The sequence below is a fragment of the Etheostoma cragini genome, chromosome 14 (genome assembly GCF_013103735.1).
Source record: "Etheostoma cragini isolate CJK2018 chromosome 14, CSU_Ecrag_1.0, whole genome shotgun sequence".
Classification (NCBI taxonomy): domain Eukaryota; kingdom Metazoa; phylum Chordata; class Actinopteri; order Perciformes; family Percidae; genus Etheostoma; species Etheostoma cragini.
In genome coordinates, this window is record NC_048420.1 from 19471026 (window position 1) to 19496280 (window position 25255).

General features: G+C 40.3%; 1 protein-coding gene across 3 annotated transcripts in view; it reads right to left on the reverse strand.

Moving 5' to 3' along the window:
* Positions 1 to 611: 611 nt before the first annotated feature.
* myo1g (myosin IG) overlaps positions 612 to 25255 on the reverse strand; it is a 42604-nt gene continuing 17960 nt past the window's right edge. The window contains exons 16-23 of one of the 3 annotated variants that reach the window (XR_004659404.1): positions 24540 to 24747; positions 23735 to 23958; positions 22862 to 23006; positions 19340 to 19444; positions 18541 to 18654; positions 13396 to 13553; positions 838 to 1159; positions 612 to 778 (exon numbers count right to left, since the gene is read on the reverse strand). Coding sequence is in view for 2 of the 3 variants with exons in the window: in XM_034892344.1 (XP_034748235.1) it covers positions 997 to 1159; positions 13396 to 13553; positions 18541 to 18654; positions 19340 to 19444; positions 22862 to 23006; positions 23735 to 23958; positions 24540 to 24747 (1117 nt within the window). In the remaining variant the exon portion in view is untranslated. The other 2 variants (XM_034892344.1, XM_034892345.1) reach the window with 2 other exon arrangements.

The following is a 25255-nucleotide window of genomic DNA, read 5'->3' on the forward strand; positions in this document are numbered from 1 at the left end:
AGAGGTTTTTAACTTCAGTCCTCAGAAATCCTGTAAAATAATGTCTGCAGCGTCCATGTGTGCTTATCAACCCAGCTGATCTGATCCAGAGGACACCAAAGGGAGAAGAGAGGAAACAGCTTTTGCGTCATTGAGTTCAATTTTTTTTTGCTGCTGCTCAGAAAACAGTTTGGATTAAACGCCACTTCCTGCAGGGTGGAGAAGTGCAACATACAACTGAGACTTTAAATTGACTATTTGTACAGGAAATCCTATCGATCGCAAAAAACTGAAGATCCTGGCCTCTTTCACTCCTATTTTGGTCTTCAGTTTTCATTCAAAGCCCCAAAGCACAATTGAGAAAAAAAAACATTTAATCATTTTATAATGTAGCCTGGTCATTAGACAGAAATTAACACACAGAGAGGTGGCTTCAGTAAATCTTGAATAATTTATTTTATTTGTTCTTACTGCGTTTCTTGTCCCCCTTTTTTATTACTTCTGCCCATTGTCACAGTCTGCCTTTTTTAAAGAAACAGCATGAGACAAGACACACAAAATAGTTCTCATTTAATAAAATTTAACTCAATGTACAAAAAATATATCTGGAATGTTTGGTCTTGTTTTTTTTGTTGCATTGTAATTTTCAACTTGTGATATCAAAAGTGCATTTATTTCTGTTTTGTTCCATCTTGTCTTAAGAAAATATCTTCAAATATCTTATGCAACATTAAAAACAAAGAAAGTATCATAGGTGTGTCCTGAGTGTCTACAGCGACATAAGAATCTTTCTGAATTTCTCTATTAAACACTTTGACTGAACTTTGTCCTCCTGCAGTTTAGAACTAAGAAAGCAGCCACTGCTCTGGGTGAACACTTAATATTTAAAGTATTTAAACCATCTTTGCTAGTAAACGGTTGCTTTTCAAGACAAAGTTTGAGCGACCAGTTCCCCAAACGCAGAGCTGCAGTGGTGTAGTCGAGGTCCTGTTGTTGGTGTTTTGGTCGGACGTACTGTTAGTTAGCGGGGACGAGCAGGATGAAACCATCTCGGCTCTTCTTGAAATCTGCATTGGTTTGGCCCGGCCTGGTTTCCACGGTGACGCTCTTTAGTTTTCCACGCATGTGAACCTGCACGGTTGAACGGCAAACCTTCACGGGAAAGCGGACTTTTCTTATACTGTAAGAGAAAAAGACAAACACACATTTTTGTATTACTATATATTTTGAAAGTTTATTCCTACAACCTCTTAACTTTGCTTTCTCCACTACATGCCTTTCCATTCCTTTTTTCTTAATCCTCATGTTATTTCCTAATCCCAAAGTAACACCTCCCCCTACACGAGGAACATTGTGACATTTCCAAAATATGTATGTGTGTGTCAAAGAGTTCAATGCACTGACATGGATTGCAGTAATTGAAAATAGTGAATGCGTTTCAACTGATACTACAATTCTGAAACAAAGTTGTTTCAAGATAGATTTTATTGGATAATTAAGTAAGTTTACAGCATGCTTTTATTTATGCTTTGTTGTTATGCAAAACAAAGCATTTAACTTAGATGTTTTCAAGTAAAGTGAGCTTAAAAACAAGATATACTGCACACCCCAGGGCCAATATTGGAGTTCAATATCTTTAGGTCTTATGAAAATAAAATAGTTTATTTTCCTTATTCAGATGTTTGCAGAAAAGCTAAAGTACTGCCAAACTGGAGCAGTTGTGTTTCTGCCGACAACCACATTACCCACTAATATCTAGTTATAATCGCAACATCTCTGGTTTATATCCACGACGTTCCACTTCTGGGATTGCTCAGGTGCCGCTGGAAACTACATCAGACAACGCTTGTTTCGTCTGGAAGTTCTTTACCTACTTCTTCTGTTCTGTCAGAATTTTAAACTCTGGTGGATTTCTGAGGACTACGGTTAACTGCTCCTCAGATCTCTGCAGGGTAAATCCAGACAGCTAGCTAGACTATCTGAGTTTTCTGTTGCACGATTAAAACAACTTTTGAACGTACACGTGTCACCAAAACACATTCCTTCCAGAGGCTATTTTGCAGCAGCACTAAGGCTCTGTCTGGCACTTAGCACCGCCCATAACGATTGTGATTGGTTAAAAGAAAGGCCAATAAACTAGAAAACGTTTTTCTCACAACCCGGAATGTTGCCTGGACTTGCCAGACCCTTCTCTACAGCGCGGTGGAGGATGATCTGGTAGCGCAAGACTACAACATCTCTGACTCAGGGATTTTAAACACCGAGTTGTGTTTGAATGCATTGAACCATCTTTGACCCTGGAACAGTTCCTCATGGATGCGAAACACCTGCAACGAGAATTTGTCTCATTTCATAATGTGGAAATGTACCCCCAAAAACATGACACTGAAAAAAAATGTAAATGGTTAAATAAAACAGTGAGTTTGTTATTGATTACTTTACCCTCCAATGTTGGTTGATTTTGACTGACAGCCACATCCCCCCCCCCCATCCCTCTGCTGACAGCTGGGACAAAGAAAGTGTGGCTCTGCTTGCTCGACAGGCCGGTTGCTGCACAGTCAGCTGAAGATGATCCACTGTGAAGTCCCAGCTTCCTCTCGGCCCTCTGGGATCCCGCAGCCTGAGCCTGGCGGTGCCGGAGACCTCACAAACAGGCTGGCCCGACGCAGGGCTCAGTCTCAAGTGGGCTTACAAAGAGCTTTGCACTGGTTCCACCTACGTCACAGCCATAGGCCCAGGAGACTATGAGTGTGTGGTTGATATTTCCATTTCTTTTGTGAATGTATACTGATTGTTGTCCGTCTATCCATTAACACACTTTCTTTGAACCCAACATGAAGGCTTTAAAAATATTTGCCAGCCAGCTAATTGTGGAAGCCTTTGAATGTTGAAGATGTGACTGAGAAGCAGAGCTACCTAGGCAATCGTCTGCCTCCATTGGCAAGAACAAACTACCATTTCAAACTGCTACTGTCCTATTCTCCCCAGACTGACAAGTCCTCTTCAAAAAGCCTGGCTGTAAACGAGATGAAGTCCCGCTTTTGAAAGGTATACATAAATAAAGGTATACATAAATAAAAATATTACATAATGTTTTAGCTGGTATGCAATAGTTCTCAAAATCGGGATACAGTAGACTGCAATCTGAGTTTAGAGACACCACTCTAAATGTATTGAATATGCTGTAAACTGAATAATAAAACTGCTCAGTAAAAACTGCATATTACAGTACAAACTGTAATATTAAAAAAACCACTTATTGGCGGTATATTATATTATTATTATTTGGTACATTGTTTGTGTGGCTCTGTCAAAAGTTTACTTTTCAAAATGAACATGTAGAGAAAGAGATAGAAAAGGAGACACAGTGCTTCTTAAGACACACAACAGCTGGGTCAAGTCCAGTCAGACATCTTTAGTTTAGTTTAGCTAAATGAACAAACAATCATGCAAACAGCATGGAAGGCACAACATTTTGTTTCTTTTGATGAAATCTAACTAATCTAACTGTACCTCCCATGCTTACAGTCTTTTTTTTCCAAGCTAGGCTGAACATGTCATGGAGCTTTTCTTGAGCTCAAAGAGATCAAACTGATGTTTTTCTCATTTAACTCTTGGTTACTGCAAAGAAGCACATTTTCCAGATCTGGGGGGTGGAGGGTGGAGGTTTAACAAGGTCTTTATTTGCAGGATCCTTCCTAAATGCACATGCAATGAGGAGAGAGGCGCACCTTGCAGATATTCGCCCAAATGACATGCAAACTGTGACTCCAGCCTGGTGCGTCTGCTTGACAAATACAGTCAGACGTGTGTTTGGGGCAGAATGTGTCACATCTGGCACAAAAGCCTTGGTGGATCTGGCCTTCTGTCTCTTTCCTACTTCCTACTGGGCACTGGGTATCAACATGAGACACATTACTAGCACCAAAGCAGATACTTGGAATATTCAGAGAGAGAAAGAGAGAAGTTGCTTAATAAACTACATTAAAACATAGCCAAACATGAACCACGTGCATGAGACAGATAGTCTAGCTAGCGAGCTGTCTCAATTTACCCTGGAGATATTTGAGGTGCAGTCATCCATAGTCCTCATAAATCTACCAGAGTTTAAACTTCCAACAAACAAAAAAAGTGGAAGGAAATGGAAATCAGCAAAAATACATGGATCTGGCGGAATTTCCTGAGGCACTGGAGCAGTCCCGGGAGTGGAACGTCAAGGATAGAGACTAGGGTCAAGATAACGGAGGTCTAAAAGAACAAAGATAAGGCTCACCTGGCATATCAGTGGGGGGAAATAAAAAGTTCTTGTGAAATAACACCAGTTTTTGATAAAAGCTGAAGTATTTCAAGTTTTCTACACAAAACAGCCTCTTTCAGTCTTGCTGCTACATTATATGCTTTCTGCTAAAATAATTTGAACATGTTTCTAAATCTATGGCACCGTTCATCATATGTCATTCCAACAGGTGTGGCCTTGCTCTCTTTTTTACACTTGGTCTGTCACCAGCCTCAAACCCCGCATTGCTGAATCCCCTAAACCACCTGTCCTGTCCCACTGGAGCAGTGACACCCCTGCCACAGAAACCCACTGACCTCCACTGGGTGTTGATTTTGTGTATGATACTGATCTCATCCTACCGATTACCACGAGTGAAACCCAACACCAGCAGTGTTGAAAAAGAACTCTGGCTTCGCCTGAGGACTGTGGATGATCGTATGCAAAGACCTGTGGTGCAGCTTTCTGCTGCTGAAGACTGGAGGCTGAGATTGTCCATGATCAAACACAGCTGGGCTATAAACAAGAGCAATCGTTGTATAAAATGGAAGACATGTGTAATTGGTGCAGAATCTACGCTCAACGTACAGTACAGCAACCAAAAGTGCTGTGGCTGGGACGAGTTTGTCCATGAGTCTCCTCACCCAAAACAAAAACAACGACATCTGTCATTTCTTAAAACCTTTCTTCAAAAACTAAAGTGGAAGTAGTGTGACGTTAAGTGCTGCCAAACCTCTCAGGGAGGAGGTCAGGGCGGAGGCTACCGGACATGGTGGCTTGCATCCGGTCTTCAGCTAACAATCAAGACCATGACCATGATCGTTCCGTGACCATAAGCATTTAGTTACCTAAACTTAGAGCAACCCCACCTTAAACTCTGAGGTAGCTCACATGAAAACAGCTCACAAAATAATAATAACAATAATGAATCAGGTAACACGTTTAGTTACTGTGAGAAACAATTTTCTCAGACTACCACAGATGCATAGTGTTGTTCTCAGCTATCACAAGATGTGCAAACGGAAAACTGTTCACATAGTGCTTTTTTTACTTGGCTCTGCAGAAGGATATCGAGTGTAATGTAAGGTTGTCTTTTGCTGTCTGAAAACAACTTATTGCCATTTAAAACTCAGGAAAACGCTGTACTGTTGTGTACTAAAATGCATTGATTCCCCCCTAAAAGACTGGATTGAGAAGATCGATATCACTCTCATATTTAGCTTAGTTTAGCACAAAGACTGGAATAAGGGGGGGGGGGGGGGGGACAGCTAGCCTGGCTCAGTCAAACTAACAAAATCCACCTGCTAGCCACTCTAAAGCTGAATCATTAACACGTTATGATTAATCGGTACAAAAACAGTCAAGTTGCGGTTTTATGGTGGGTTTTGTGCCAGACAGTAACTTCTAGTTGTAGTTAGAGATGCTGGTAGGCAGATTTTGTTATTTTGTTATTACAGTCTTTATGCTAAGCTAAGCAGCTGCTAACTCTAGTCTTATATTGAAAGGACACATGAGAATTTCATCCATCTTCTCATTTAACTCTAACAAGTTTATTTCCTAAAATGTCAAACTTTTACTTTAAAAAAATGACTAATAAGAGGAAGTAATTTCACGCTCACCTGTAGTTTTCCATCCGTCAGAGCACCTCTCCTCCATACCACATACCCCCTTTCATCCCTTCCACCCTCCCTCACCACCAGACTTGACACCCACTCGTCAACACACGGCTGTAATTTCCCCTTGCAATCTTAATTGTGAATTCCCCAGCTGCCTGGCAACTATCTCTGGGGCAAAAGCAGCATCTGCAGCATTTGCAGCCCCGGCTGTGGAGGCAACACAGGCCAAGGTCACTTGAGTTCTCGGGTGTGAGGTGGTGGCGAGCAGATCATCACAGGGTTTGCTTTGGCGTCCTAGTATTCATCATCCATTACAATTACCATCACCGTCATCAGAAACAGTGGGCCTATCTCAACCAGCTGCACCCTGCATCTTGAGTCTCCTAAGGGGGCATTCTGAGAAAAAAAATGAGTCATACTGTAACAACAGCAGAGCTAACACCTGAAGAGTGATTTCTATAAATGGTGCAGACATCCTTTAAGATGCAACACTACGGTCTTATACATGCACATGGCGTGAATCACAAATGTGTGTCATCAAGTGTGATGTAGTTTAACAGCACTAGCTTCAATAAGTTCCTCAGTGCTGCTGATTATTTCTGAAGACCACCAACCGTTCTGCGATAAAAGAGAACAGAGGGAACCGATCGTCTCATCAAATTGATTATGAATAAAGGAAGACAGTGGATCGCTATCAGTGGTTATTATGCAGTAGGAGCATTGGACATGTTGTTAGTGATGGTTTTTGAACTCACCATCGGGCCTGGACTCAACATCCGCTGAGTGACAACTCCAACATGTTAGGGATGGGTGGTACGGTTTATGGACTTTTTAAATTATATTGATATATTTCTAAACAAGATGGGATGGGATGAGACAATTCCCTTTATATTGGTACTACTGTATACTGTACTGGCAGTTTGATGTTGCACTACATAACCCGTTTCTCCCGTAAAGTCGTGCTAGTGCATCTCTTTCACACACTTCACATAACTCCGCCCCTCGTTCCTTCTGCCCGGCTCACTCTCTCATTACAATAAAGATTTCCCCGGAGCCGGTGAAAAGTTACATCGGATCAGTTAAGAAAATAAGTCAGTTGCCCAATCGGGCCGGAGCTCGAAAAGTGAGCGAGCAAGCAGCATGTGTCTACTCATCTCTCTGAGACTTCCCTTGGCTCTCAGCACAAAGACAGACAGGCTTGTTTAATAGAAAAAACTATATACAGTACATATTGCCATTCAGCCTAAAAGTACAGATAAATGATTTTTGCTAGCCCTAAAACATGTGCCTCTTGAGATAAAAACTGCAATTCTTTTTACAGATGAATTGCTGTAGAGTATTCAACACTACAGTAAGACTGTTGTGAGGAATGAAAAATATTGCTGAGGAATCCATTTGTTGCACTCTGAGGTGGCTTTAAAGGCAGCACGTGTGCGCCGTGTGAATCCACAAAGAGGCCTTTTGACGGTGGTGCAGTTTTGAGGTCAATCGCAGAATCTGTGAATGCGCCCAGGAGGCTTCGAGACGCTCAAACAGAAAGTCCCCGAAATTTACTAACTAAGGCACTAGTTAGAATGGCTTTACAAAGTCTGCTCCGTCCCAGCAGAGTGTCTTCAATGTAAACGTGTGGGAATGAGCTAATGGGGAGAATATGATGGAACATATTCACTGTTTATGAGTCTTTCACTACACCACCAATCCCATCATACTGCTAAATCTTTCCTCCTCATCTACCTGGACCTTTGTACGTGGTACATACACCTGATTTTCATTTGAAGGGTTGGTTAAACAGAAAAAGTTGGTAATCATGTTTCCTGGCTAAATACATAGCTTCTTAAATAAGTCAGACTTTCCTATGTGCCCTTACAAAGAAATAATATTGAGGCTGAAAACTGTGAACCATTTTATCTTAATACAGTAATTTGGTCATGACATGAAAGATGTATACAGAAAAACACTGGTGCCAGCTCTACTTATAGATATTGAACTCTGATGTGCTTATTAATGTCACGGTTGTGTGTTAGGGTAAAAACGTATTTCAACTATTCACAAACGTGCTGATGTCAGTCACACGCCGCAGACCTGCTGTAATCAACGGATTCAGGCACAACAACACCTGCCAACTGTATGAGAACACAGAAAGAAATAGGTCAGTGTTAACATGAACTATTTACGTCTACCTGCCTTAAAAGTTGTTGCCATAGTTACTCCCAGGGGTGGAGGACATATTCAGATCCTTCTTTATAAGTACTAGTTCAAAAATTAAAAAAACTCTGTTACAAGTCCTGCATCAAAAACATATGCAAGTATAAACAGGAAAATATACAGTAATTCAATAATAAAAACAAAAGTACTCCCCTGTGACTGTTATACTATAATTTATATCATTAGATTATTATTTCTCAGGCTGACTGAGGCGAGTTCAGAGCACAAGCTGCTTCTCCTGTTGCTGCGGCCGAGAGAGGAACCCATTGAGGACAGACACTGACGAAGAGAAAAATGGGAAGGCAGGGAAACAGAGGAGGCTATTTCAAGAGCTTTTGTTGACGCCTTTTACAACCTAAAAAGTGAATTTAGAATAGAGAGGGCCTTCACTAAATGACAAAACTGTTGATGTCCACGGGGTCAAAACAAGAAAGTCAACAAGTCCTACGAGAGCAGCGACCGGTCACAGCGAGCCTTCGGACATTAAAGCCACATCACAAGACCACTCACATATTCTTTGAGCTTAATGAAATCATGTTTTTTTTCACTCCTCGTTTTCTTGCTTCTTCCCAGAAAGGGAGGGGGTGACCCAGAAGATTCCTATTAATGCAACACCGTCACAGGTCTTTTCATATTCAGAACTGAAAGTGCTGATTTAGAAAATGCTGGAGAGGAGAGCTGCTTGGAGAGGAATAGACAGTAAATAAAAATAAACTAGAATTAGTTGTATGCCTCTGCCAACCCATCAAGTTGCAGTTTACATCCATGTGTGTCCAGACTCATATAATATGCTGTATGTTATGAAGACTTTCAAGCAATTTGATAAAAGGTATTAAGTGTATTCTTTGGTAAAACATGGATGCTTCACACACATCTTCAACCCAGGAGCACAGAAGATGTATACAATCACAGCAGTTTCAAGCTGGGCACCAAGATTAGTGTCGCCAATTCAGTATCCAATCCAAATATGGCGTTAAACAACGGCCTCAAAAGCATTTTTGAATAACATTATGATGTCAAAGTGAAGTTCACATTTGACCGTTAGGATATAAAACGCCATCACTTTATCATTTTCTCCTATTAGACATTTGTGAAATACATTTTGCGTGGTCACAGTGACCTTTGACTGCCAAAATCAAATCAGTATATCTATGAGTCCAAGTAGACATTTTTGCCAAATGCACTGAAATTCCTTCTAGGGGGTACTGAGATATCGTCTTCACAAAAATGAGAAAAATGAGAGACGTCCAGACTACCTAGCCTCTAGCCAAGGCGCGGAGCTCCCTTAAAGGTAGAGGAGAGGAGTAGCCGTTCGCCCACAAGTTAATGAAGTGCCATTTCATGAAATTTGAGGTGTTATCAGGTCAACTTGAAACACATTGGATTGGAGGATTACACACCAAGGGCAGGATGATTAATTTCATTTGTATTGTAATGTTTTACAGGAAAAGAAAAGAGGCATTTTTTATATAAATATATATATATATATATATATATATATATATATATATATATATATATATATATTTGAACTTCAGATCCGGGCATTTGTGAAATGCACTGTCCATCTGACCCCCAGAACAGATAATCGTTAAATATGCAATTTTTTACATATATTTGACTTGGCAAAGAAATTGCAAAACAATCAATGCAGGGAAAAGGGATAAGAACTTGTCTTTGTGTTATAAATACAAACCTTGACATCAATTTTTCATTTCCGTGTGTATTTTAAGATGGCACAAATTAACCGCTGCAATTTTTGGTGAATCCTAACAGCTAATGCAGACACTTCTATTCTATCCAGAAAACAGTCTCTGGCCATGATCAATAACATAATGAAATCCCCCAAACTGCCTTTTAAGTAAAGAATCCTCCTCAATCTTTTAAGGCCGGGGCAGATCATATCCTAAATCCTGTCTTTAGCCCACTCATACTCTCCCCAGCTGTCCCAGCAGATGGTCCAACCCCCTCCAAAACACACACACACACACACACACACACACACACACACACACACACACACACACACACAGTCAACAGACACAAAACACACACCTCATTCATGCCTACAGCTCAGACCCAGGTGACAGGAAGAGAAAGCAGAAGAGATGAGAGGATGAGGGTACATACAGGAAGGAGGAGAGAGGAAAAGACTGAGCTCCGCCGGGAGAACAAGAGACAGATGTGACATGACAAAACCAGACAGCTTGTCTTCGCTCGTCCTCGCCAACAACACAGAGAGGCTTTGAAGTCAGACTTTACCTTGTGCCTCTAACTCTGCCTTAGCTGACCCAGTTTTGTACAACTCACTGTGCCACCAAACAGTCCCAGACTCCCAGACCCACACTCTTGTGTTTCATTTCCAGAGATGAGGAAAAAACACAATCACTCCATTGACAGTTTCCTCCCCTGACCAATCTCCAAACCTCATAAACTAAAATTGACATGCGCGTGACTCTCAAGACAAGCGGGGGAGTGTGTTTATGTGTTGTCATCCTCCTCACCCCTCCCTCCTCTTCCCCCTCGCACATGCTCACACACTTAACAGCTCACCCCTGACTTTGTCTCATGAGCAGAGGTTGCGACCCCCTCCATTCACTGCAGATGGTGGCACAAAGACAGGCGGAGAGCTGAAACTGAATCCCGATGGTTGACTTTCCTCTACGACGCTCTCCGCACCACAACTAGAGCCATGCAGCTGCTGCAAGAACCCCCCCTCTAAAAAACCCAAAACCCAGACCAAAAGTCTGAGACTCGTAAAAACACAGAAAAGCCTCAACAGGGATCTGGGATCAGCTAGCTGAACATACACACAGAAAGACTCATAAAAGTGGGAACACACACCCTCATGCGGCTGCCGTCTGCTGGGCCTCTGAGCTGCAAAAACTAAATAAGTGACTGAACATAAGTACCACCATCAAACTGATGTGAGTGAGCTGACAGCTCATTTTATATTTTATCTCTACATGAGACCAGAAATCACATAAAAACATAAACTGGCTCTTGACTATGAATAAGGCTCAACTGAGGGTTTCTTTAAAAACATCACCTCTTAGTATAACGCGATACAAATGAACCATGAAAATAGAAATTATAGCCTCACAAATTATCATAAAGTTTTTAAAGAAATAACTCTAAAACAGGTTCAATCAAAACCGAACATTAGACATTTACGAATGTATGATCAATTGCAGGACTGTTGTATTAGACTGCATTCATTCTAGCTAGGTGTACCAAATAAACTGGCAACTGAGTGTATTTCACTACTATGGCGGAAACTGCAATCGATTTTTTCTATTTCCTGACATTTTATAGACAAAACCATTCTTTGGAATAAATAATCTGCAGATTAATCGTTAATGAAAATAACTGTTTCTAAAGCTCACTGCAGATAGTAATGTGTGCATTATGGCAGAATAGGTACGTATGTGTGTGGGTATATCAAGGGCGTAAAACTATGAATGGTGGTGTGTAATTAAGTATGTGTACGTATCTTTAATCATGTGTTAACAAATACATGATGCATGGGCGCCCAGATAGCTCAGTTGGTAAAGTGGGCGGCACATATAGAGGTTTACTCCTCGACGCAGCGGGCCGGGGTTCGACTCCGACCTGTGGCCCTTTGCTGCATATTATTCCCCCCCCTCTCTCCCCTTTCATGTCTTCATCTGTCCCGTCAAAATAAAGGCTGAAAAATGCCCAAAAGATCTTTGAAAAAAATAAATGATGTGTGTATGCTATATTCATTTCATTATGGACTCCAGACATGCCTTGAGCAGAAAAAATATATATAATATAAAACATTTAAAAAATGAGATGCTAGTTTGTTATTATGTAACTTAAGTATATAATTCTTTATCATACTTAATGGCTGAAAGCTTCAGAAACACCAAGTAATAGGACTTTTTTTCAAGAATGTTCCTTAAAACACCCAAGTAATAAATCCAAACTATAAAGTGGTTGAAGTCTTTGGTGGACCTTGGCGTAAGTACAATGAATGTCCACCAGACGAGCTCCACAGTGCGCTTGTTCTCTACGTCACTCGTTGTGGTCCTGGCAAGATGTAGAAGATTAATACTTTGGCGGACCAATCACTGCAGACTGGGTGCCCTCACAGCGGACCGTACTTACCACACACACACACACACACACACACACACACACACACACACACACACACACACACACACACACACACACACACACAGTCTGTGTAAAATGTTGTGCCATTCAAATGAAGTCTGGCCGAGATGAATGGGGGAGGATGTGAATCACGTTTATAAACAGCGATGACAAATTAGGTTCTGAGTGATAAATGTGATAAATGTCAGCGTAACTGATTCATTTCACAGTAGTTATTAAGAGCAGGGCGCAGACACCGACAACTGTGACAGTGATAAATGCCACGAGTATGATTTGCGTAATTGTTATGCTGCGTTAATGGACTTCATTTTAACAGGGGTCTTTGACCAGTAACTCTGAATCTGATCTGTGCTTTTTATTCGTGGGACACTGAGACCCGAAAAGGCTGCAAGTTTTCTCTCCAAACAATCACTTCACAATCACTTATTCATTTGTCTCTGTTGAAAGCTTTCTAATGAGTGAAATCAGCTGCTGTATTGTTTGGTTATAGTGAAAACCGGTCTCATCTTATAACAAACAAACAAGTGATCACTAGGAGCAAAAAAGTTCCAAACTAATTGATGTTTTCTTCTTCTGTTTAAAAAAATATTGAGTGTTCCCGTGGTGCTTCTGAATCTTGCTGGGCTGAACTAAATGAGACAACCCGGAAACAACTACAACCTGTCAGTATCCATAAGTTTGTCAATATGATTTCAAAGGAATATTTAAGTTTAAGAAAAATAGGATAAGGGCGCTTTGTAAGTTCAAGAAAATTTGTTTAATAGACAAATGTAATACGGTAGAGGTGGTTTAAGGTTTGCCTTACTTTTTGACATCAATTAGATTGTGTTTTGTTAACAGTGTAGCTGCAAAATGTTGTAGATTCAACTGGCACCTTTCCAGTAGAAAATATTTATGCCAGTTTTAAAAAAAATCTGTCTGTAACTGTCTGTCAACAGAGTAGTTCATGTCCCAAAACAACCAAGAAATGTCTCAAAAGCGTATAATTCCTTCCACCAGCAAATCAGTATTCAAACATTTTACTAATGACACAATGACTGATAAAAACCAGCAACAGGTGGCATTAAAGTGCATGTACAACTGTAATATGTCCATAGAACTATTATAAAAACTGGATAAAGTTAGCGATATTCGCCTAGTGAGGAAACAAAACAGTGTCTGGTTGTGTGAACTGACCGTGTGAAGTGGTCCACCAACGCTCCCACCAGCTCCCCCACTCGGTCCTGGTTGGTGCACAGCTCCCCTCGCTGCAAACACAGCAGGACATCATCATGCGAGGATGTGTGTAGCGCCACCATCTGGTCAGCCTCGCTGGTCACACTCAGTCCCGTGAACTGTGGAGAGAAACAAAACCACAAACTGCTTCAGACTCCGACACACACAGCGGCAACTCTGACTAACGGCCACAGTTAAGGATGTGTGTGTATTCAGAGAGTCACTGGTAAACATCCCCCAGTCTTCATGCAGGTGATACTAACTTCCAGTAAGTTTAAGGGAGTATCATGGCTTCTTATATCTCTACCATCTTTATTCATTTATTTGATGGTTGTAGTTTCTTTGCTGATTAGGATTAGGTTAACATATGGAACCTTGTTACACATCAAACTAGCTTAACAGTATGTATTGCAATACTTATACTATACCTAATACTGCCACTGTTCTTTTACTTAATATTTAATGCAGGACTTAAATGCAGGTATAAATGTTGCATTGCTACTTTTAGTTTAGTAAGAGACCTGAATACTTCTTCTACCCTTGCTGTGGACAGCCTGACTAAAGGCTGAATGCCAGATACTCAGCTTCACACACTGGAGCGCTGGAAATTCATTTGTATAAAATGTCAGGGATTATCACGTCAATGTACAATACCTGTGAATCTAACACAGTACAGTATATCCTGGATCAACAGTTACACCATGTGGAAGCCAGCGGATTTTTGCTGCGGTGCACATGTAGTGGAGGTGCAGTGAGGGGAAAGTCGTGGGGTTTTATTAAGAATTGTAATAATGTACAGATTTACTGTGAATGGTGGGTTAAGAATTCAATTAAATTTTAGTTTATTTATAGTATCAAATCATAACAAGAGTTACCTCAAGACACTTTACAGATAGAGTAGGTCTAGACCTACAATTTATAATTTACTATCAACAGTATCAATATGTTGCCCAGATCTAAGTAAAAGTGTCAATACTACTAAAAATACTCTGTTACAACTATATGTCATGCATTCAAGGTCTTACTTAAGTAAAAGTACAAAAGTATTAGCATCAAAATATACTTCATGTACCAAAAATAAAAGTCCTCATTCACTCAGTTAGTGATGCATTAACGTTTTCATCATTTTAATGTTGCAGCTGGTAAAAGTAGAGCTATTTTTAATTACTTTACATACTAACGGTTACCTTAACCTATAATAGTTCCTCATAACATATTAGTTGATTTAAATGTTGCATTAATAATCTGAAAATGCAGAGTAACTAAAGCTGCTAACTAACTGTAGTGGAGTAAAAATATCCCGCTACCAAATGTAATGGAGTAGAAGTATAAAAGTAGCATGAAAAAAGAAAAACCCAAGTAAAGTAGGTCAAAATTGTATCTAAAGACAGTTATGATCGAACATACTTATATACATTGCACCACTGACTGTGACTGAAGGAACGAGGGCGAGGGAAGGTGTAGGAGAGAAACAGAAGAACCGTATGCGTATGTAGACAGAGAAAGGGAGGTCGGTCATAGATGTTAGAAAGGGAATGGAAGATGGAGCGGATTAAGCCTCTTAATGCCCCCAGCACACGCTGGTACAACCTTTGCCTCCAGCGATTTATTTTTTTATTTTGTATTCATTGTTCAGTTTACATTACAAAATGTCAGAAAAAAGCAAAAGAAGCCAATTGCGGTTTTTTAGAGTGCGAGGTGACATCTGTAAGTTGCTTAATATAGAACCACGGGAATCTCCAGGGTAACGTAAGAATCATAACACCTTTCTGTTAAGGAGGCCAGTCCTACTTAACTGTGTTTCTGAGAAATCATGTTTATCCTTCTTATTGACCCAGAATTGGAAAGTAAATCAATTGAAGCTGCAAATTGTACTTTTAACAAAGATGTTATTTAAAAAAAGACAAAGTCACTGAGTTCAGTTGTCTTGTGTGACTTTGTTTGTAATGAGTTTACATTACACGTTTACACAAACGAGTCCATTCTATTCAGGAACAACTGAAAACCTTCACAGTTACGCACAACACTGTTGTTGTTGTTGTCAAATTGGTCTATCAGTTTGTGACCTGGGTGACATTTCAGTCTTCATAGCTGACGGTCAACCTTGATGACTTCGTACCAAAGGGTCTGGTGACTCAATGTAAGGACAGATCTGCGTTGCTTCTTCTCTATTCTCTGTTTCTGACCTGGATAAGACTCATCCTTCACCCTGAGCAGAAGAGCTTAATGGCATCAGCTATCTTTAGCTGCTCCGCTGCTGCATAATGATGGTTTTTAACCCTCTGGCATGTTTTGAGCTCACTCTCTCTCTGTGTCACTGTCTAAAACCACTGCTGGACGCCCAGCTGTGCCCGACTCATTATGTGTTATGTAGGTGTTGTGGGTCTTTACACAACCCTTCAAATGAAAAAATAAAATGTAAATACAATAGAGAACAGATCTGTACCATCTGATCACTTTCACTTAAAACTGCCAAACCTAACGGACAAAATTCCCCCCACCATAACAAATTTGCCAAACAAATACCATTTGAATTATACTTAAATGTACTGTTAACATTATACTGGGGTTAATCAGCTCTATCCTGCAAACCACAAACACCCAATGATGTTTCTTCAATTCTGTATTTGATTCATGAATCATCAGTTCATTTAGCTGACACAATAGTATTTTTTTGGTATATTTTTATAGCGAGACACATTCAATGATCAGCTACAGAAAAAACAGAGTTTTATATTTCAAATAACAGGGTTAGCATCAGGTAATTAGTTAATGCTAGCTAGCTTTAGCTGAAATCTGTTCCTGGCTGTAATTTCATCGAACAAAGTGTGCCACCATTATTGTAAGTTGCAAATGTCCAATGCAATAACAGAAAGCTCACTAATGGGGTTTTTACAAATCCCCCCTAATTTGTTCTGGCTACTGTTGAACTGTTAAAGAGCAATGGGTAGAATTTAGCGGCATCTAGCGGTGAGGATGAAGATTTCCTCACCCCTCCCTGTCCAAGCATGTAGGAGATCCTGCGGTGGCCTTCGGGTAGGGTCAAGGCCCTCTCCATAGCCAGTGTTCTGTTTGTCTGTTCTGGGCTACTGTAGATACATGGCAGTGGAACACTCTGTGGTAGAGGACCCGCTCCACATGTAGATATGAAGGGCTCATTCTAGTGACCCGGGTCAAAAAGGATGGAATATGTGTGTGTGAGAGCAGGAATGAATAGACAATGTGCACAATAGAGAGGACAGAGAAGGAAGGACAGATGGGATAAAGTACAACGGGTCTGACCCACATTCATGATAGCGCTGATGAAGAGGAGCTGCTACTTAGTGCTGTATAGTGTGTCAGTGCCCTTGTTTTAGTTTTTCTTTAAAGTTCAAGGCTTTAATTAAGTTTTAAGTTAAAGAGGCACCCCACCAATTTTATATATTATACAGGAAATTTGAGACTGCATGTTATTCATAAAAAGTCAATACGTTACAAACTGGAAGCAAGTTCCAGAAACTCTGGGACCTGAGGTCGGAACTAAAAGCCCCTTCACGCAATCCTGATAGTTTTTCCACTGCAAGAAGCTGCTGAAAAACTGAAAAAGAATCAACAAATGCCTGATGACCAACTGAAAGACTAATTACTGATTAAAAAATGGCGGTAGCTTGTAAATTGTATTTATACACATGAGGAAACAGAGAAAAAGATGATTCTGTTGTTCTTTGTATTTACTATTTCATGACTCTGATGTTTTGGCGTTTCTTGCCTCACTTGTATTCACCTTTTTGGGTTTTCCATTATGCAAAAAGTCCCTGGTACCTGCTAACAGGTACTTTTTTTAGTACTAACTCAGTCGAGGTTCCAAGCAAGCTGAGGTGATACCAAAAGGTGACGGGAAAAACTGCAGACTACTGATTGGGCGGAAAAAATCGTCGCTATTCACTACGTCATAATTGCTAGCAACAGATGGGGGGGGGGGTGTGCAATTAAAAAAAGGGCAGGGCACCGCGGTCGAGTTGAGTCAAGCAGGTACCATTAATGAAATTAATTTGAGGTGTCCTTAATGAATGAAGAAAAAGGAGAATTGCCTGTCTCCACCTCTCTCTGCTAGTTTGAGAGACGCCAACAACAAAGGTTAACTCTTTTTCTTTTCTTTTTACCCATGGAACTTATTTTACAAAAGCCCTTCCTTTTTTTGTGAATGAAACAGTGCACAAGTTTCTATAGGTCTGAGTTTGAGCAGAGACATTCACTCCATCTAGTCCCTGGTTCCTCCATTAAAAGGCAGGTTTAGTTCCTGAGTTCCTCAAAAGGTTCTTGGTCCCCTGGGAAAGTTCATGCGGTGGAAACTGATAAGAGTTTGTAATATGTAGTTGCATATCGGGCAGGAAAACAACCACAACCACAGAAAGACACTGACGGAAGTGTAAGATGCAGTGTTTTTGGTGTTGACCTACATTACAGAACAAAAGTAAGGCTATGTCAGTCTCTGGTGGTTCCATTTTGACCATCCTTCATCTGTCTCTTGCCTCAACTTTATGGAAGTATTATTTTAAGATTAGTGTAGAGAGTAAGTATAACACTGGCATTATTTTATCTTTATTTTAATTTTTCGCTTTTATCAACAACACCCTGAAAAAAGCAAAACAGCAATTGCTTATGTGTACATAAATACCTGGATGTAATTTGTCCCGTATGAATATGAATATTAGGGTTATCTTATCTGTATGTTATGTTGTGGGTATTAACTGATGTCTTTTAGTCTCTGCTGGCAGTAAAACAAATCCCCCTCCCCCAGGATATTAAAGTTTACTTAACGCTTAAAATCTGAAAAAAAATGTAACCACTAAAAACACAAGAAAGTGCCATATCAATACATTTCATGTATTCTTCATATAGCCACGAAGGTCCCGTTGAGATAGAAGATCTCTTCTTCCCGGGACTCCAGGGTTTCGTGCTTAGACTGCTTTGCTATTATTGTTGAGAGGAATGAACTACACTGGCCATGCTCAAAATATTAGACTAATTCAAGTATGTTGATGGATGTGAAGTGCTGTAGTTTTAGATTAAGGTTGGAGTGTGAATGCACGAGAGCGTGCGTGCATCTCTAATAAGAGTACTTACAATGTCTAAGGGAAGCCTCTTCAAAACCTTGTACTGTTTGTTTGGCTCTAATTTGTAGACACACTTGTCTGTGATGAGCAGTCCTCGGTCTGTGCTTTTGTTGAATCTATTCACCTGAGAGAGCAGAGAAGGGGAAGAGAGAAGAAAAGGATAAAGCTCCACATTTCTACATTTTCTATCTTCTGTAGGATCTTTTGGGTTATAGCAACTCTCAATTCAAAAACAAGTTTTTCTTTTGCAGCAAAAAACGAGCAACACAGCAAAATTGTGATAAATAGACAAAAGCTCTGGTGGTTTTGTCAGTTTTGAAGGTTGTTTTATTTCACCTAATCAAAGCCTGCATATCTTCAAATATACTTTGAATCAAGCTGCATCGAGAATTTAGTGGAAGCCCTCTTTCTACAAAAGATACTTTCTACCCTGATACTGAAAGGGAAAATATGGCCATTATTATCCACCGGGAGATGACTGACTTCTTTTAGTTGAGTTACAACAGACAAACTTTTAAAAAAAATAAAGAGGATATCTTAAAGGTTGAGAACATTGTAGGAGTGAAGTCATACTTCAGTTCCTTTCATGATAAATCTTGTTATTATGTTGTATCTCGTTTCTTTATAATCCTTCCTGAGAGGGTATTCACTCCTGGAACATAAACTCATGAAAGCCGAGCTGAGAGAAGGTGCGAGTGGGTGGAACACAGCAAGTGAGAAAAACATCCCAAAGCTGAAAGGAAGCAAAAACAAGAAAGAAACTCCTTGTAAAACGGACATTTTCATCTCAGCGTTCCCATATACTGTACCTTTCTACAGAAGCCAGAGAAGAGGACCTGACTGTACATGTCTTTGTTCCTCAGGTCCTTGGAAAAACGGCTGAAGCTGGAGCTGGTCTGAGGGGAGTCTCGAGCCTGCAGGAATTAAAAACCTGTGTTATTACAGGAAGGCCTTAGCTACAGTATGATGGTATTTTTAATTTTTTTTGAATCTTTTTTTATTGATCCCCAATAGGGAAATTACAATTTACACTCTGTGTCCACACTTTGTTAGTTATCATACACAGTCCTGAACTACACACACACACATTCTCAGGATCTGTACATGCACTAATGGAGAGATGTCAGCGTGAGTGGGCTGCCAGCCGAACCAGCGCCCTGAGCGGTTGGGGGTATACGGTGCCTTGCTCAACAGCACCTGGCAGTGCCCGGGAGGTGAAGTGGCATCTCTCCGGCCACCAATTTGGTCCATTAGGGGACTTGAACCAGTGACCCTCCGGTTCCCAACCCAACTCCCTACGGATTGAGCTACTGCTATCATAGCCACCTATTGCCATAGGAATATATCTCATCATTAACACTCTGGGTGACCTCTTTCTGCCTTTTTTATCACTTTAATTCCATAAGCAGCAGATCAAAGCTCGTGGCCTCGGGCGGCTGAAACCAGATGCGGTGTTTGACGTGCCGTCGGAGAGGGAGAAGGGCGGCTGATACTGGAGCTACTGCCGGATGAGAAATACAGTCGGGGGCTGCTAATCTAAAACTGTGTCTGTCTCCCTCCTATAGAGGGGCGCTGACATAATAATGTCCTTACATTTCTACTAAGAACTGTTTTGCAGTCACTAAGTGTGTATTCAACGAGATTCCAATGAAAATGCTTACTGGAAATATTTTTTAAAGCTGTATTCATCCTGAACAAACCAAAGCATGTGGTCAAAAGTATGCTGGCATCCCTTGTCAACAATGATAATTTAGTGTGCCTCTAATTTTGTGGCAAGAGCAAGAAGGAAGATCCTTTCCTCTTTCAACATGACACTGGCCCCCTGTAAACAAAGCCAGCTCTATTAATAAATGTTGGATACACTTTACTTGAAGGTATCTACATAAGAGTGACAGTGTTATGAACGTGTCATAAACATTATAAACAACGCTTCTTTTAGTCTGTGTCATTCGGTTTTGTCATGACAAGTTATGGCTGGGATAAGGGTTAGGGTTTGTGTGTAATGTGTTCATGACATAGTCATGTCACTCTTATGTAGATACCTTTAAGTAAAGTATTACCGAAATGTTTTTCACAGTTTGATGTGGAAGAACTCGACTGGCCTCGACCAGCCGGGCCTAATCGGCCAACATCAGTGGCCAACCTCAGCTGAAGGGGATCAAATCTCTGCAGCCGCATTCAAAAATCTTGTAGGAAGTCTTCAGAGGAGAGTAGAGTGTTAATGATTTTGGAACTAGGTGTTTAACAATTGCACCACATGTGATGGATGTATTAAAATAATTTCATGTGATGGCAGGTCATGTTTTCTCACTTCAAGCCTTCTGATGAGCTCACAAGGAAACAACATCCCTTCCTTGATTTCTAAGCTTAAATTCAAAATAATGAAGTCATCTTGTGATCTTGTTAAGGGTTTCTGAGAATACATGACATCTATTAATTTGGCTAACTTTCCTTTTACCTCTTTTTCTCTTTCTTCCCCGCTGACAAATGATCTAAAACAACATCAGCCACATACAAGTCACAACTCAGGCTGACTGCATGCTGGATTACAGGCATTTATCTATAGGTTCTTTGTGGAATTAACAACAATCTCGTGAAGCTGGAGCCCTGAAGAAGGGCAGCGAGTCACGGGCCGTCTGACAAATTAATGAGGAGAGTGACTCAGTCATGCTTACGCTCCCTGAAGGCATCTCTCGAGCCTTGATGCCACCAAACATGCTCAGATTAGCTGTTAAATGAGCCAACTGTGAGATTCATTAATGAAATGCTGTGTTCACAAGCACCGCCGTTCTCCTTTAGTCATGCTGTGAGGCTCGCTGTCACATGCACCATGTACAGTATATTCACAACAGCAGATGTGATCCAATACACTGCTGGTCATTCAAGTCTTGTTTACTGTGAAAAATTTGACCAGATGGGTGTAATGAATCCAACAGATATTGCCATCTGTTAAAAAAAAAAAAGGAATAAACATTTTGTTGTGTGTGGAGTGTCAAAATGATCTTTAAATGAGGTCCTCTTGTGGCAAGGACTGCCTAAAAACACTTCTGGTAACTGAAAGTGAAGAGAAAACACAAAACTTCTGTTGATCAGACATTAGAGTAAACACTGTTAAAAATAGAAGTGTATGCACAGCACAGTGTATTTTTCTATATTTTGCCCTAGCTTCAAAGCAAAACTTATTCCCAAACAACAGTTCAAAATAAAGCCTGAATTGGTTACGATTGGTAAAGTAAAAAGCTTCTTAACCTTAAAAATACTATCTAGTTATTGGTATGTTTGTGTTTTGCAACTAAAAAAGGGGGCACTGAAATAATTAAATGGCTTATAAAACAACAGAAAATTAGGAAATTGTGATTTTGAAAGAGTTAAAAACTGACACCTTAAAGTACAAATAACTGCAAAAACCAAACATGACGAGTGACATCTTTTTGTGATGTGAAATACTGAGATTTTTTTCTGGAGATGTCCCATGGCCTTCTTCATCAAACAGAACTTGTTCAGGTGGCATCAAATGACTTCAGTATGGAACTGTGGTCACGTGACAAGATGCGGTCGTATATCGAGGAGATCGTAACCCCTGTCTTAGGTCACGTGATAATGCCTGATTAGATTCCATTCATTGAAGGAGGTAATGTGATACAATTGAAAGCACAAAAAGAAAAGATTTATTTCGTACATTTATTTTCCGTTTGCATTTGTTGTAGTTGTTTAATCTTGGATTCTAAAGCCTAACCTGAGTGCTCTATAAACATTACAACTGTGTTTCCCCTGTAAGATAAATTAAGTACAGTCCATAAATAAGAGCTAAAACAAATAGCCAATCAGCAGAAAGTTAATCTGGAAAACATTTTGATAATCATCGGGTTTTAAGCAAAAGTTCCAAAATTTCACTGGTTCCAGCTCCTATTATGTGACTACCTAAACTATTTCCTAGTCTTTTATGATTAAACGATTTGGACAGTTTTGAGTAGGTTATCTAGGGCTTTAATAGTGATGGGGATTTTAACCATCATCTGACATTTTATAGATGATCAGATTATATAGAAAATAATCATAGGTGCATAGAATGTATTGATAAATACATAAAAAAGGCTAGTAATTGAAACATTGAATATTTTAACACAGATATGTCTTCCCAACGTCAAGAATGAGTCTTAACTAGAATTGTTTTATGTAAAGAAAATAGCATAGTGATCAAGCACTTCATGGACTTTTTAAACATGGTTTGAGGTACAGTATATCCTAGATACAACAAAGAAATACACGTTGGAACTCAAAGAGTACCCTGACTCCACTTTGTTTGTGATTTGTTTACATGTGATTCTTACATTGGCCAGGTAGTCCCTCTCCCAGGCTCTGCTGACTCCCCAGTCTTTCCTCTCTCCGCTCAGAGCAGTCAGAGCTGCCACTTTGGCCCGAACCTCCAGCATGTCAGACGGAGGGATGTTCTTCACGATCTGCCTCGCCCACCACCTGACAACAAGTGATGGGAACAAGACAGCATGTCACGTGGGTGGAATAATACATCAAAAGGTGCAGCAGAAAACAATACAGTAGGAGGAACAGCTTTAAGATCGGTTCTGTGAGCATTAAAAATAACTTTTATCTGCCGTGCCAAAACCCAGTTTGTTGATCCAAAACTTACTCGCCTAGAGACTCATTCAACTTAATCTGCCAGGAAGAAAAATGATTTGACTTGTTTTTAGTGTAGTAGAGCTAGATCAGATGATCGATACAATTCTGTGTATTAAATATTAAACTACAGCCAGGAGGGATAGAAGACTGGAAACAGCTAGCCTGGCTCTGTCCAAATAAGCAGCTCTAGAGTTTACCAATTATCACATTACATCTTGTTTATTTAATCTGTACCGAAACCAGAGTATAACAACAGCGTGCTGTGCTTTCCTAGCGTGCTGTAACTGGTTCCTCCTGTTTGCAGAGTTTATGCTAAGCTACGCTAACTGGCGGCTGAGTGCAGTTTCATATTTATAATACAAAATATATTACTGACTTGACTGTGACTATGACTGACTTTAAGCATAACTTATTCAAAAGTCATTTATGCTTACATTTAATACAAATGGATTTATCTATTTTTTTTAAGAGTGAAATATGATTGAAGACAACATTACTGAAATATTGTACATTAATTTTGGATTGTTGTTTTTGTTCTGTATGAGTTCCATTTTGTGGGATCTGACCTGCGATGCAGCATGACGGTGTTCTTATGAAAGTCGGACAGAGCTGCAAGCGGGCTCGGCCACTCCACGCTCTTTCCGTAGTCGGCCATGGTCCGCACATTGGCGAACCTCCTCTCCACCTCCCAGAAGTGGGCCTTCACCTTGTAGCGCTTATAGCAGCCCATGATGGCATAGATGGCCCTCATCCGCCGGCACCTCATACGAGCCAAAGCCCCACGCCACACCTGGGAGTTTTACAAAAAAGGGGACGAGTTAAAGACAGAAAGCAAGAGTGGAGAAACAAAAGAGTCCCACTGAGCTAAAGATGAACTTGTGCTCCAGTTAAAGAACCAGACTTCTCTGAAGAATCATCAAAGTAGGTCATGGGAAAGAGAAAGAATTGAGCAAGTGCAGTAATTGACTGTAATGTAACTGTGCTCTGGATCTCATTAATTATCCCAATTATTGTTACAGGAAATTAGGATTCAAGCTGGCAGAGGAATTTCAGTCAAACATAACCAGGAGCCACATATTCATGAGACTGAGGCAAACTGTAATATCCACTTTGAAACCTAGAGGCCTGTGTTTGAAACTGGAAAATATATTGTGATCGGAGCTGCTTGTGAGATTAAATTTGATCTTCGAGTCAATTAATTGGACTATCAGATTGATGCATCATTATTAAAGTACATGCACAACTTTGAAGGAGAGAGAAGGAGAGATGCAATACTTTAAATTGTGTTGAGGCTGTGGACAAAAAAACTTAAAGTGACAATGACAAACTTATAGCAAATCATATAATAACACTAATCCAAATATGGCCAACCTTCTGCAGGAAAAGAACCAGGATAGGGATGAGGGCGGCTCTCTCCTGCTCCAGAGTATACAGAGACCGCGGTGTTCTGACAAACAGCTTGGTGTGTCCGTACGCCACATCGTCCTGGAAACCATGCTGGGTGACAATGGCCTCCACGGCCTCTCTGTCCGAGGCCATCAGGTGGTTTGGCCAGGTGTACTCACACGTCATTTTATACCTGCAGAACATTAAGGAGGACAAAGAGGAAATCAGGGCTTACAGTATGACAACAAGGATGATGTTCAGTATACAAAAAAATGAAACAATTACTCCTGTTAACTGAGTAGCTTTGTAATTGACCTGGTTTTATTCAAAAGGGGCACGCCACATCAGTGTTATATGTTAAGGTACATGTATTAGTCATGTGGAGTACTACTCAGCTTGTGGAAAATGTTGTATAATCTTCTGTGGGTCTGGAAAAGCTTACAAAGTTTACGTTACAAGCTGGGTGCATTGAGATTAGTATTGTAGATATGGACATTAATCTGCAGGGAGGGTTAACAAAGGAAGCTATCAAGTCGCATTATGGGAAGTGTAGGATCTACTGTGTTTGGATCTCCAACAATATAAGGGACTGCAAGCCAGGGTAACATCTCAAATCACAGAAGTACTTTTTTAAATTAATTATTTTTCCTCAGCATACAGAGACAGCTTCATTCTCAAAATGAGATGATAAATAGGGTTGG